A 13,839-nucleotide genomic window follows, 5' to 3' on the forward strand; every position below is an offset into this window, starting at 1 on the left:
CGTTAGAGCCTGAGGCTTTGTCCAAGTCTTGGCAAGTTTTATGCTGCTTTACAAATGCACACTGTCACTATCACTGTGTCTGTTGTGGTGACTGCTTAGTTTCATGGGACTCTATCACTCAAGAGAAGAAAAACTGAAAAGCCAATGGCTGACTCACTAGAGACTTGTGTGATCAGCAAATAAAGTACAGCTTATCAGCCAGTGACCTGGTGACTGCAAGCTGCTGTTATGCATTTAATACAATAGCCTACTGTATGCACATCAATGCCAAGTACGACGAGAGCTGTACAAAGTCAATTTATATTAAGGGTGAATCTATTGATCTACACATTGCTGCATTTAATTGAGTCGTTTTTAAAGCTGCGATGTCAAAGTGCTTCGATGCATGCGTACGGTATTAAACAACATTGATTCGAGAACACAAAAATGACCTTTCTGTCCTAGTAAGTCGATTACGACACGGTGGAAAAAACTACATGTACCAAAATGCCTAGCAGGGGTGATTGACTACTCCTCCCGACGTGCACTCCTCTTCCTGGTAACCTCCATACGAACTGACAATTTGTTGATTAGCTAGTTAGATGGATATATAGTCAAAGAAACCGTTTTCTTCTGCTTCCACGTCGACATGAAAAAACTGAGCATTTCATCAATTTAACTAGACTGACTAGGTGTAGCTAGCTACCTAATTAAGGAATACTTGCTGTGCTTTCAATGGGGTAAGTTTATATCGACACACCTATTTTGACAGTTACTACTGTACCATTAGCAAGTTAGCTAGTAGTGAGAGTTGATGACTAGCTTGACTTGTTTTTGGAGGTCCTACATTTTAACATTGACATTAGATAGCGAGCTAATTTGCTATTTAATACATCTGACACTTAGCCTAGCTATCTAACATTGTCTACGTTTGGATGCTGTGGATCTGAACCTTTTTTTTTCAGGAAACTGCATCTTGTTAAGACTGCCTTAATTTAAGTTATAGATTAGTTGGCTAAGTTGACGTTAACTTAACTAACTTTAGTTAACTTAACTAACCTTAGATAGTACCTATGAAGGTGCCGTGAAAAGTCAATATGGGATAGTAACCTCAGCTACCTAGTTAACAAGATATGTCTAAAATGAATATCCTGAGTTTTCAGGTAACTCCTTGAAGTTGTATTCATATGAATTGGTTAGCCAGCTATCTGGCTGTTTGCAAGCTAAGTTAGCTACTTCTGTTTGCAAGCTAAGTTAGCTACTTCAAACAAAGACAAACAGTCCGCTTGCTAAACATTTTTTCCCACAATCTACCGTGTGTGGTTTCCAGTATGTTGTCTAGCTCGGTCACGTGTAGGTTTCGTTAGTCTCCATGGTTCCGCTGTAATTGAGGTGCTGTACAGTATGAGTGTGGATGATTGAACTGCCTTTTTAACAATCACTGGAAATGACTGAAAATTGCACTCTGAATCTCCTAAATCAGTGCAAGTGCGAGTCACTAGCAGACCTTTAAGGATCATTAGCAGTGATTGGGAAGAAGATGGTCTTGCGCTTTTCCTTAAACATGCATCCTCTGCTAATCAGCAAGATAGAGTTCAGTAATAGGATAGTCAGTGGTGATGAATAAGAACTCGTCTGATGCCTGTGCTTAAATCACAAGCCAGAGGACTCACCACAAAATGTGATGTATTTTGGATGATTTGTAGTAACAAGCGTGTCTACATGTATATAACAAATGTACTTAGTTTCAGAGATGTTTAGAGTAACGATATTGAAGATGACTTAATATTATTACAGTCACCATTTTTTTTTTTTTTGCTCTTAGTGTGCCTCTTTTCTGGTTTAAACTGTCAGTTTTCTGTTCTACAGATCCTCAGCTCAGTAAGACTGCAGAGCAGGGGCAGGAGCAGAGAGAGCTGTAGCCACCAGGAATGGAGGAGTTTAGACAGGCTTACCTGCGCCTGTGCAAAGATGCAGGCTTGGAGCCGCAGGAGTCTGTGCTGGCCCAGCTGCAGGAGGCGCGGGGGGCAGCGGGCAGCACCAGACTGGACCTGGCCGGTCACAGCCTCTCCGCAGACACCTGCGCCATTCTGGGCAGGGTCCTGCACAAGGACACGCTCTTCAACGAGGTGGTGCTCAGCGACTGCATGCTGAGCGAGGAAGGTGGGTGGCCCAGCTCACAAATGTATTTTGTGCTTTTAAGTAATGATTGCTTACAAATGCAACTGAATGTTCCCTTTCGGACTTTGGCACAGAAATCGGGGACGTTTTTCCTGTTTAAACCTGTCAGTTGTTAAATGTGCAGTGGCTAAAAGCCTGCTGGTCTGTGCTACTGCCACTCTTAATGTCATTCCCAGGTGCCAAGCTGCTGCTGAGTGGGCTGTGCTCCAACACTACTGTGAAAGTGCTGGATCTGAAGGTAAGGCAGGTGAAAGCAGAGAGGGCTGTTTAAAAATGGCTTACTCTACACCGGTGCTCTTTGGCTGCCTTTTGTTGGGGGGCAGATTGTTTTAATGGTGCGGACAGGCTGAATATTTTTTCAGTTCATCTTTATTAAAAATGTACAAATATTTTGTATGTACAGCAAAATCGTGGCAGGCCATATTTGCTACGCAGTGTAGCCAAACTGAGAAAAGGCTGTGTTAACAGATTTATATAATGTGCGTTTTGTTAGGGGAACAACATGAGAGGAACAGGAGCTGAAGCTTTGGGGAAATTGTTAGCCCGCAATAAAACATTGCGCAGGTGAGGAGAGTGTTATTCACTTTAAAATCAGCGTTGTTCTTATGTGTAAGGTGATCACCAGTGAAGCAACTTAGCCCAAACATGCCTTTATAGCCATGTTTCTTGTTCTCATGTGATTAATAACTCAATTGTCATGTTTTTCCAAGGAGTTGCAGGTGTGTTTTTCCTCAGCATTGGGTTTAATAACTGGATATTTGTCTGACCTTTAATAACTGTATTTGGTAGGCCCTTGCTCTTCACAGCGATGGTCAAGTTGCAGTCTGCTGAATGACTTCTGTTTTGCTTGTTGGTGTGGTGTTACAGACTGACACTGGAGTGGAATGCCTTGGGGATGTGGGACGAGGCCTTTTCAATATTCTGTGAGGGTCTGGGCTCCAACAGCTGTCTTATTCAGCTTGACCTGCGCAACAACCAGATCAACCACCAGGGGGCAGCAGAGCTTGCGCTAGCGCTTAAAAGAAACGACACACTTCAGGAACTTGGTGGGTCTGAGCTACGCTTCATCCTCACAGCGGTTTCAAGATTTACTATAGTACAACAAACTATATATAACACAACTAATAATAACAGCAGCCTTCATGATTAATGTAGGGTTTCACTGGGATGAAAAATGTATAGTGAGGGCAGAGTATTTAATCTAAAAGGAGGTCACCACAAATTAACTGTTTACCAACTGCATATGTTGAGCGCAATGGAAAGAGTGTGGTGGAGCAGCCCTCTGAGTGTTGATCCTTGTAGCCCAGTCTGAATGTCTGTGCACCCACTCTGAGGATGTTCCATCCAGTATGGCTGTTATCATAAAAGTTTTTGTTGGGTTCAGATCTGAGATGGAACAGCATTGGACTGCTGGGTGGCCGCTCCATCCTGGAGGCCCTGCAGCAGAACCGAAACCTGGTCCAGCTAGAGATGGCAGGGAACAACATCCCCAGCGACACCCTCAAGGCCCTCGGTAAGCTGGATCCACTCTCTCAGCATCAGAGGGATGCTGTGCTTTTCTGCCCTACCAACATTCATGGACACAAAGCATGTCTTTAATGTGTGTTAAATTACATTTGTTCATAAGGCTACCTTCTGTTGATGTGCATTCTCTTGTATGTCTGGTTGTCTTAAGGCAGCTTGTTCATAAGGATGCATCATTTTTGCTAAGTGGATTTAAGCAAAGTGGTGTTGTCAGTGACCGCTGCCTCCCTGTCCCGCACTGTCCCACCTCAGAGCAGTCCATAGAGCACAACTCTGACCGGCAGACCACCCTGAGGGAGAGCCGCAGCAGGACCCAGGTGCTCGCCAAGGAGATCCAGAACCTGAAGGAGGAGAAGGGCCGTCAGGTGGGCCGGCCTGGGAGCTGGGTCTCCCCTGCCTGATGTCTGTGAGGGTGTCGCCTTGAGCCAGTGTGTGATGGAGTTCTATTGTTCATGTGTCCCCATAGTTCCTATCTTTGATGGAGACCATTGACAAGCAGAGGGATGAGATGGGCCGGACTAGCCGGTGAGTATGAGCACAGGCTTAAAGACCCCACAGAAGACATGGGTTTAAGATGTTAATGTGAAATCTGCATACAGTTGATTTAGAAAATACTATACCATCTCTGATTGGCATGTACATTACGTTAAATGTGCATGCTTATACAGATATATACTGTTTCTGGATACACGTCATGTACTATGGTTTAAATTACATTGGGCAAGGCAAGGACAAGGTACTTAACCCAGAATTGCATTACTAAATATTCAGCTGTATAAATGGATAACATTGTAACCAGTGTAAGCTGCTCTGGATAAGAGCATCTGCTAAACGATAATGTAATGTAATGAAATGTAAATTACAGGATGTTAACTTTTAAGATGTCCTGTCATGTTTTGATATGATATATTGTAATAGAATACCAATGTATCAGATCTTTCCTTAGGTATTAAATAGCCCCTTACAATACCTACAAATATTAGAATTTTCAGTTATTTTGGATTTATTAAACTGTTGCAAAGCCCTGAAAAGGTACATGAGTATATGTATGGCCCAATCTACATAGTGTCTTTCATTGTGTTATAATGTAAAAATCCAGTGAAGGTTATTGACAAAGTAATATGTACAGTTTCTTACAATAAAAATTGTTTTCCCCGTTCTGTGTCTGTCTTCAGAACTTCATCAATGCGTGTTGGCCAGCTTCAAGAAGCTCTGAATGAGCGGAAGTCAGTGGTGAATTCTCTCACAGCAAAGTAAGCAGCTTTTGGAATTTTTTTTTTTTGGGGCCTTTCACAGAAAACTACCATATCACTCTCCAAATTTAAGAGAAAAGAAGCATCTCAGTTTTGGTGCATACTTTCAGCCTAGTAAGCTGTAAAAATGGTAGCCTCTCCCTGTTTTAACACGCTGCATTAATTTGGTGAGGGTTTTATTTCCTGTATTAGGAATTTAGCAAAGAAGCTTCTAGACACAAATGGGTGGTGTTAACCGGGAAGCTTAGAGTGTCGAGGGCTCTTTCCTGTCGTAAACCACCTCATAAGAAATGCCATCTCTGATCAAAAGCACACTCTCCTCTCACTTACAGAGAATTCAGAGCAGAGCGCTTGGTGGCAGTCTGTCTTTCAGAACCCTGCATGGAGCACTTAAAATATGCATTATTAGTTTAATGTTCAGATGGCGGGGTGGCGAGTTATTTTTACCCTGCATGACCCACTTGCTCCCACTGCTTCTCTCCCCATGCTAGCCTGGATCACATGCAGGTATCAGCACCGGAAAGCTGAACTCACCTCCCCGGATGAGCTTGCGTTTCAAAGCGCAGATTAAAATCTAGATGGCAGAAAAGCACGCTGTGCTGATCGCGCATCCCGCCAGAGGACGTCAGATCTGTCGGAGTGACAGATTGAGTAAAGGGAAAACCCCAAGTATTACACTCATAACTTTATTCACGTGTGGCTTTTTGAGTAAAGTAATGTTTTATACTCTACAGATGTCAGGGGCCTGACTGTTGTGATACATAAAACATTTGTGTTTTTTAGGAAAAGGAGCACAGCAGTAAGTCTAACAGACTACCAAGGAAAGATATTCTTGGAGTTACTTTCAAGAAGGTTTCGCTTCATATCCCCCAAATCTTTGAGCAATGATTACCCAGGCCAAGTGGCCAAGACCAGAAGCTGACAAGCAATTTTAAAAAACATTATTTTGCATTGGGAATGTTTCTTTTTAAGAAACAGTCTGTGGCCTCTACATTTGACACACTATCAGTAAAGTTTCACTATCCATCAGGATAGTATGAATGATCTTATGGTATGAATGGTCTTATCAATTCTTGTGATTTGTTTATTGTCTTTAGTTTTGTCTTTGGTTTGTATTGTATTAGTTTTGTCTTTTTTGTGTTTATTTGTTTATATGTTATGTTTTAGCATTGCTACTACATTGAAGCTATCTGATAATTCCTGTTAGAAGACCACTATATTAAGTAAGTTTTTATTTAACAAATAGCAGTGGATGCATTACACATACAAATAGAGCTACATATGAAAGCATTTTATAATATGGACAAATTAATCACATTTCTTTTTTCATTCTGCATGACTGCATGTGTAGTTCATAGTGCAGAATTTACTTACCCTGTATGAATTGTTCAGTTGCAAGAAAGCAATCATTGAAAGAACAGGTGCTCTGAGCCAGAGAATCTCTGCTGCATGTTACCCATCCTCCGTGCAGTTTTTACACAGCGGTGATATTGCAGCAGCTGTCTGTGTCTCTCGAGGGTGTGTGAGACACACACGGTCCCAGACGGGGTTGGAGGCCAGCCCGACGTGGGACAGTGTTATTAATAGGAGCCTCACAAAGGGCTCCTTTCTCTTGGTGAACGTGTGGGTCTAACACATGAGGGAGATTGGGTTACGCACTGGTGCTAGGGATTCCGTCTGTGGCCCTCAGTTGGGAAGCAGGGAGGCACAGCCGAGCTCTAATCCTCACCTGCTCCCGAGAGCCGAGAGGCCCTAATTATGGAACCCCGGCAGAGCTCTGGACGTGTGCCTTTCTCCGTCACACCCCGTGTCTCCAGGAAAGTCCCTGTTGGTATTGTTCTCAAGTAGTTGTGAAAAGCCCAATTACGTAATGTTTCATTTGTTTAATGACTTTCAGAGGGACAGTGATGGGACCCCAGTGTATTGTGTGGCATCCTGTAATGCTAAGACTGGGCACAGCATCCTCAGCCGCTTTCCTCTCCTCTATCTACGCAGGCTGCAGATGACTGAGGCGGCGTTGGCACTGTCTGAGCAAAAGATCCACAACCTGGGGGAGCTTGTGAGCAGAGTACAAATGGAGAAAACGGAGCTCAAGGACCGGCAGTCTCGAGAAATGAAAAAAGAGCGGGAGGTACTGTACAGGGCGGGGTTTGGGGGTCAGGGGTCATTCACTGCAAGCTGGGCCTTCATGCATTGTTGAAAGGAGCTGACTAAGAGAAGGGAAATTCTGAGTTTGGGGTTGCTTTTCAGGACAGCGTGCTGAGGGAGGGGAAACTTCTCAGGGAGGTGCACAGTTTGACAGAGAAGAACCTGCAGCTCAAGAACAAGGTATTGGACAAGATCTGTGTTCCATGACTGGGGTAGAAAGGGCACCCCCAACGCATAGCAGTTGAAGCCATTCTGGATTTTACTAGAGGCAAGTTAGTGGACTGAGAGGAGTCCGCTTATTTTTGGTTTCCACTTGGTGCACTAGCATACTTTTTGTAAAACCTGGAATGGATAAAAACTGCTATGCATTGAGAGTGTTACTTCTACTCCTTCATGCACTATGTACATTTTATATCCTTACCTTCACATGAGTGTGTCTTCGCCTCTGATCTGTTCCATCCCACTCTATGCGGTGAATGCTACGCTACATACCAGGTTGAGGAGATGGAACGCAGGTGCAAGGCCCAGCAGGATCAGATCTTCGAGCTGAAGCAGGAGCTGACCAACACCACAGCTGATCTGAAACTGCGCCTGGCACAGGCAGAGGGTACGGCGTTCCACTGCACCCAGCTCACTCCGCCAGCAGCACAATGCGAGCGCGGCTGGATAATGGGCAAGGAATGCAAATAAGTGGTTTGAAGGATTGTCAGTTTGTTTCTGAATTGGGTCGTGGGACTCAATTCAGTCTTGTTTCTGCTCTTGAATTTTTAGCTATAGTAAAGAAGCTCAAGTTTCTAATTACACGACCACAGCAAATCACATCATTGTAGGAGGGTTGCATTTTTGTTAATGGCAGTGGGTTTGTGTTATGGCAATGTAAGAAATTTAAAACCCTGTATTTAGATATTGTAAAAATGTGGATCTGGAATTTAATCGCCCTTGTCGCAATGTGGCAAAGCAACCTTATTGACAAGACTTTCACACTGTGGCATTGGTTTTGTTCTGGCATCGACCAGCCCTTCTTACTCTCAAACATTGTGAGAACAGAAGCTGGTGGAATTTTCAAAGCACTGTCATGACATGATGAAGTAACCTTGCGATCAGATGTTCACACAACGTCCTGATGTTACATTCCTGCTTACTTCAGCCTGTGCAACATATTGACAGCCATGGATTTCTCCAAATATCACAGAACTGAGTTGTCTGCTCACAGAAATAGTTTGTGATTCTAAACTACTGCAGTTTTACACTATTTTCAACATTACTTAACCACTTTGTGAGAGCTAGTAAAAAATAAAAAAGTTCATCTTCATAATAGTCATAATTAATTCCAATAATTCATGTAATGGGGGAAAAAAGTACATTCATAGACTATTTGTTTAACTCAGACCACTCCCTAATTACAGCTCCAAGCAGTCTGCTCAGTATCAATGCTGGCCAGTGACAAAAAATGTAACTGTTTTGTCAGTCCAAATACAAGGCAGACTTTATCTGAAGATAAAGATCTGTGCTAAAATCTGCAGACATTCCGGTGTCTGCAGATGCCGGACATCTTGTGAAGAGCAGTCCATATTTCATGTATAACATTTGCAGCCAAACAAAATGTCTTTTTTTCCTTTGGAGGGCAGCTTGAGTAAAGAAAACAGTTGCCAGACTCCAAGCATTTCCAGTTTCTCTCTGGAACATATGTGTATGGGTGTAAAATTACAGTATAATGCATAACATCTACTCTTTTTCAGAACGTTTGGACAGTGAGAAAAAGAGATCCAAACAGGCACTCGATGACATGGACAATCTGCGTCAGAAGGAGGTAGGGAAAAGTTCTTCCACAGACAATAGCACTCCCAGGATAATTTACGTGGAGGCTGCGTTATTTGTACCTTGATGGAGAACAGCAAAATCTTAAATTATCATGTGGTTCTTCAGTTAACATGTTGAATAGCTCATTCTTCAAGACTGGATATGACAATCAATGAAGAATCATTGACAGGTGGAAACCTGTCTACATATATTTCCAGGTTAGCTTGGGTATTTACTGAGATGTTATGCAGTAACTTGGAATGGCTTTGTGGCTAAGTTATGCAGTGTAAACAATATGATTCTGTTACACATCAGTATAGCTAGTGCTTCACCTTCATGCACTTGCTGGCCATCTTTCCTGGCCAGCTGCATTTTTGTACATATTGGTATACACTCCTGTCACTATCCTACATTAGGAACATGTCTCTGGCACTGCCAGAGCACTTCTGAAATCTCCCAAAAGTGGTTGTCACTTTATTGACAGTTTGCAAAATTAGTTTTTAGTTTGCTTGTTTTATTGCAATAAATCCAACCATGAGCATGAGTATTCTGTCTTTGACACCCACATTTAGCTGACTCTCACACGTTAAACCCTTTGTGTGCTATGGGTTAGCTATGCACTCAGATTGTGAAGGAAGAACATTACACACTGTTTTACTCAAATAGTGGTGCTAAAAGTATGATTTATTGCACTGTTTGTCACCATAACTCTGAAGCCTCCGGAACATCCGTCAAGATTGTATGGTTCTGTGCTAGTACAGGTGGATCATTTGACTCGCCACCTGGAGGAGAGCGAGAGAGCGTTGCAGGACCGTATCCTCAAACTGGAGGGACAGCGCATACAGCTGGAGGAGGTGAGGGACCCACCTGGGACGTCAGCTTTGTTACAACACCTCAGTTGCTCGGCCGCTTTCCTCTACTCTTTGTTTGCTTAGCCTCATAGTCCTGTTGCGATTTGATTAGCCCAGCACATCTCACACAACATGAAAGAGGATGCTAAGTGACACTGTAGTTTTCTGATAACGGAGTTGCACATCTTTAATGTGGAGCGCAGTTTAATTGAAGAGCATCTTGTTTCTTCAGGAGCTGAGCCGGGTGAAGGCGGCCAGCATGACGGAACGGGCTCAGGCAGAGGAGGAGCTGGGGAAGGTTCGCGCCCAGGTGCGCCTGGAAGAGGTACGTGGGCGCTCTGACACGAAGCATGGGCACCAGGCCACGGTAGAAACTGTGAGCCAGTGTGCTGGGTGGTGAACGCAGTGACAGTTTTGTAGTGTCATCGTGTTGAGGAGCCCGTCCATCGGCTGACAGCATGGTCGCGCTGAGCTTATCCTTTTGCTTCCCAGAAGCCTTGTGGCTCAGCCACAGGAAGCTGCCTCTTACTGATTATTCTGCAGCTTTGCGTTTCATATTCTCGTTCCGCGCGGCTATTTTTGTCTCCCAGGAAGCTGTGAGATCTTGTGCTTCAGAGGAGAATATTAGTCATCCCATTCAGTCTATGTTTGTAGCTTTTCAGCACTTTGGAGTACATTTTTTTCCAGCAATATTATAGTGTGAGACCTATTGTGTCCCAAGATGTAAGTCACCCATTTGTAACAGAGTGAAGGCTACAGCAGCAATCTTTTTCCTGGTGCTGATATCAGCCCTCTGCCAGCAATGGCTCTCACATAGTAAATCTTGCATTTCCATTTAGATGAGCTATCAATATGCAGAGCAGCATTGCTGGATCCTAGAGGGCAATGTGCAATTAATTGACCGGACTGGTTGAAGCTATTAAAAATATGGAGCCAAAGCTGTTATGGATAGCTCCATTGGAATAATATCGGGCCGTGTCTGCTCCTGAAATGCCAAGAGCTTTCTCTGAACAGTTTTCACACAGCCCAGCACAGCCTGAAGGACATGACACTGCAGAGCACCCCAGTCTCTAAATCATTTGCCAGTTTGCTGTACCTAACAGATTACATTCATCTTTGATATTCTTCCAATGGTTTATTATATTGCAGCTATGAAGAATTCCGTTCATGTTCATTGTGGTGATGTTCTTAAAAGATCTGGGCCAGGGCACCCATGATCTTAAATTCATTGAATCAGGAAGTGTTATGTTGAGTAGAGCTGACCTTCTGTGCAGGCCCCCTGTCTCTGGTGCTGACATTTTGGCTCCTCTAACCATGGATCCACAGCAGCAGCGTCTGACTGGCATGGAAGAGAAGCTGCGGGCCCTGCGCCAGTCCCGGGACGAGTCCCAGGTCCACTGCTCCCAGCAGAAGCAGACCATCGCTGATCTGCAGGCCAAGAACAGCCAGCAGTCCCTGGAGATGGAAGGGCTGAGGCGCAGGATCGACGAGCTCCAGCAGGTAAGGGTTCCTCAGCGTTGACTCTGGCAGCCACCATAAAGGCATGTACAGTACATGTGGTCATTTATCAGCTTCTACATACTGCAGAACTGCTGCCCTGGTCAGAGTTACAAATTGCATTCTGCTGAATGCTAATTCAGGGGCTTTTAACGTTTGTCATTTCACTTGACCTTTCACACAGTCAACATGGGCGTATTGCTAGACCAAATGAAAAACCCTTGGACCTGTCTGATGGTCATTCATTTCTTCCTGTAAAACTCTGATACCATCAATGCTAAGAGTATAATTGTCAAAGTCCTTTTCACTACCAAGGTACAGAACCTTGGGGTCATTTCTGGCAGTCAGGCCATGTTAATAATCATTTTTCCACTGCCACAATATTGCAAGGATAAGACCATTACTGTCCCTACTTAATGTTGAAAGTCGAATTCATGCATTTATTGCATCAACCTTGGACTATTCTAATGCCCTCTTTACTGGTGTACCTCCTCAGTCTCTGAACAGACTGACAGTGTTTGCAGAACTGTGGAGCTCGAGTCTGACTTATACCTCACTACGTGATCGTACCATTCAAATTTTATTAGACTTTGGCTCCCAGTACACTATTTTTTCTGGCATTGCAGACCAGCTCAGACCCTACACTCCTCCAAATCAGCTTCCCCAGAGCAGTCCCGCTCTAAGCTTAAAGCTATGGGAAACTGACCCTTTTCGTGTTATGCACATAGGTTGTGGAAAGCACTGCTAGATGTCCGTTGGGGACCCTGGACAGTTGATCCTGGCCAGTTTTAAAGTGCAATTGGAGAAAAAGCAGCTTTGAATTAGTTTGTGAATGTGGTAATGTAAAATCCTACTGTTACGGATGTATATAGTGTTTTTTCTTCTACAACATGAGTACTGTAAATTTTCTTTGTTTTATGTGTTGTTCAATTATTTTTGATACTACATAGGGACCTTGAGTATGAGAAATGTGTGTTATAAATTAAATGTATTGTTATTGTTGATGCTGTTATTATGTGTTATCATTATGTCTGTTTGACCCCAGGAGCTGAGTGGGAAAGAGCAAGAGAAAGTGGCAGAGGTGAGCAGAGTCAGAGTGGAACTCCAGGAGCAGATTGGACATCTGCAGGCAGAGAGGACTGCCCAAGGGGGACTGAAGGAGAAGATAGCAGCACTGGAGAGGGAGATGAAAGGTAACAGGCTGCAGTTAATCACTAGACTCTTGTCATACAGTTGGAAAGAGACAGCCATTATTGAACCAGACAAGATGTAAGGTCTTTTTCCACCCGTTTTAATGAACTTCAGTCAATTGGTATTCCACCCATCATCTGCATGGCTGTTGCATTGTAGTAATTGATGCGTATTAAGAAATTAAACCATGTTAAAGGCACTACGTGGGGCAGCAGTGTAGCGTAATGGTAAGGAGCAGGACTCGTAACTGAAAGGTTCCCAGTTTGATTCCCCGCTGGGGAACTGCTGTTGTACCCTTGGGAAAGGTACTTAGCCCATAATTGCCTCAGTAAATCTCCAGCTGTATAAATGGATAGCACTGTGAGACAAAAAAAGAACTAACTGATGTAAGTCACTCTAGATAAGAGCATCTGGTAAATGCCAATAATGTAACATAATGTAAAGAAAGGTTGCCAGTTTGATTCCTCGTTGGGTCACTGCTGATGCACCCTTGGGCAAGGTACTTAACCCTTAATTGCCTCAGTAAATATCCAGCTGTATAAAATGGGTAATATGTAAAAAAAAGAAATTGTAACCTGTGTAAGTCACTCTGGATAAGAGCATCTGTTAAATGCCCTTAATGTAATGTAATGTAACTACATAATTGACAGGTGATTGAGTATCATCTTACACAGACGCCTTTGTTTTTGCATTTAGGAAATATGAAGGTAACAGACATGTTTCATTTCCATTTTCAGTGTTAGCAAGCAACCATCGTGAGGCCCTTTTGGACAAGGAGAGCGAGATCTCCTCCTTGTTGGAGAAGCTGCGGCTACGCGAGGCGGAGATCCAGCGCATGCGTGAGGATGAGGCACAGAGGGCCAGCTTCCTGCAGAACGCCATCCTCACCTATGTACAGGGATCACCACTGGGCCACTATAGCCCCAAGAAGTGACGCAGCAAACGTGTGGCCACCGTTCGCCCAACAGGCCTCAGAGCCAGCTAACCTCAGAACAGCCTCACAGAAGGCAACACTTTTCAACCCAACAGATAACAAAGCACTTGCTCTGACATTAACTGTAAATTATTTTGATGTGATGTGTGATGCTAAATTCTTTTACAGATTAATTTAGATGCACATTTTCCCTCAACATTGTTCAAAAAGGTGCTAAAATGTTGAACGTAAGTGTGGTGTTACGTAATATGGCTGCAATGATTCTCCTCGTAGTTTAAATTTGCATTGGATTCATAACAAAGAAGTATGAAAGAAAATATGCAATTTTTTACATGAACTCAGTACTGTTTTCAGCAAATCCCTGGTAAACTTTGTACATGGCATGCTGTTAGTCAAACTGTGAAAGTACCCAATTTTGCTGTACAGTAGTTTTGTTAAGCTATCACATTAATTCAGTGCTGTAATTAATTAATTGCTGGTA

General features: G+C 43.4%; 1 protein-coding gene across 1 annotated transcript; it reads left to right on the forward strand.

The window, feature by feature from the left end:
• Nucleotides 1-557: 557 nt before the first annotated feature.
• On the forward strand, nucleotides 558-13,811 carry lrrc45 (leucine rich repeat containing 45). The gene is made up of 18 exons (XM_036538364.1): nucleotides 558-719; nucleotides 1,849-2,142; nucleotides 2,337-2,398; nucleotides 2,654-2,724; nucleotides 3,028-3,206; nucleotides 3,545-3,673; nucleotides 3,937-4,049; nucleotides 4,151-4,209; nucleotides 4,860-4,937; nucleotides 6,933-7,068; nucleotides 7,188-7,265; nucleotides 7,581-7,692; nucleotides 8,825-8,895; nucleotides 9,647-9,739; nucleotides 9,969-10,061; nucleotides 11,063-11,236; nucleotides 12,279-12,426; nucleotides 13,162-13,811. Exons 2-18 carry the CDS (start codon nucleotides 1,911-1,913, stop codon nucleotides 13,356-13,358), a joined length of 2,025 nt encoding a protein of 674 aa, XP_036394257.1. The 5' UTR covers nucleotides 558-719; nucleotides 1,849-1,910; the 3' UTR covers nucleotides 13,359-13,811.
• The last annotated feature ends 28 nt before the right edge of the window (nucleotides 13,812-13,839 follow it).

The sequence above is a fragment of the Megalops cyprinoides genome, chromosome 1 (assembly GCF_013368585.1).
Source record: "Megalops cyprinoides isolate fMegCyp1 chromosome 1, fMegCyp1.pri, whole genome shotgun sequence".
Classification (NCBI taxonomy): Eukaryota; Metazoa; Chordata; class Actinopteri; order Elopiformes; family Megalopidae; genus Megalops; species Megalops cyprinoides.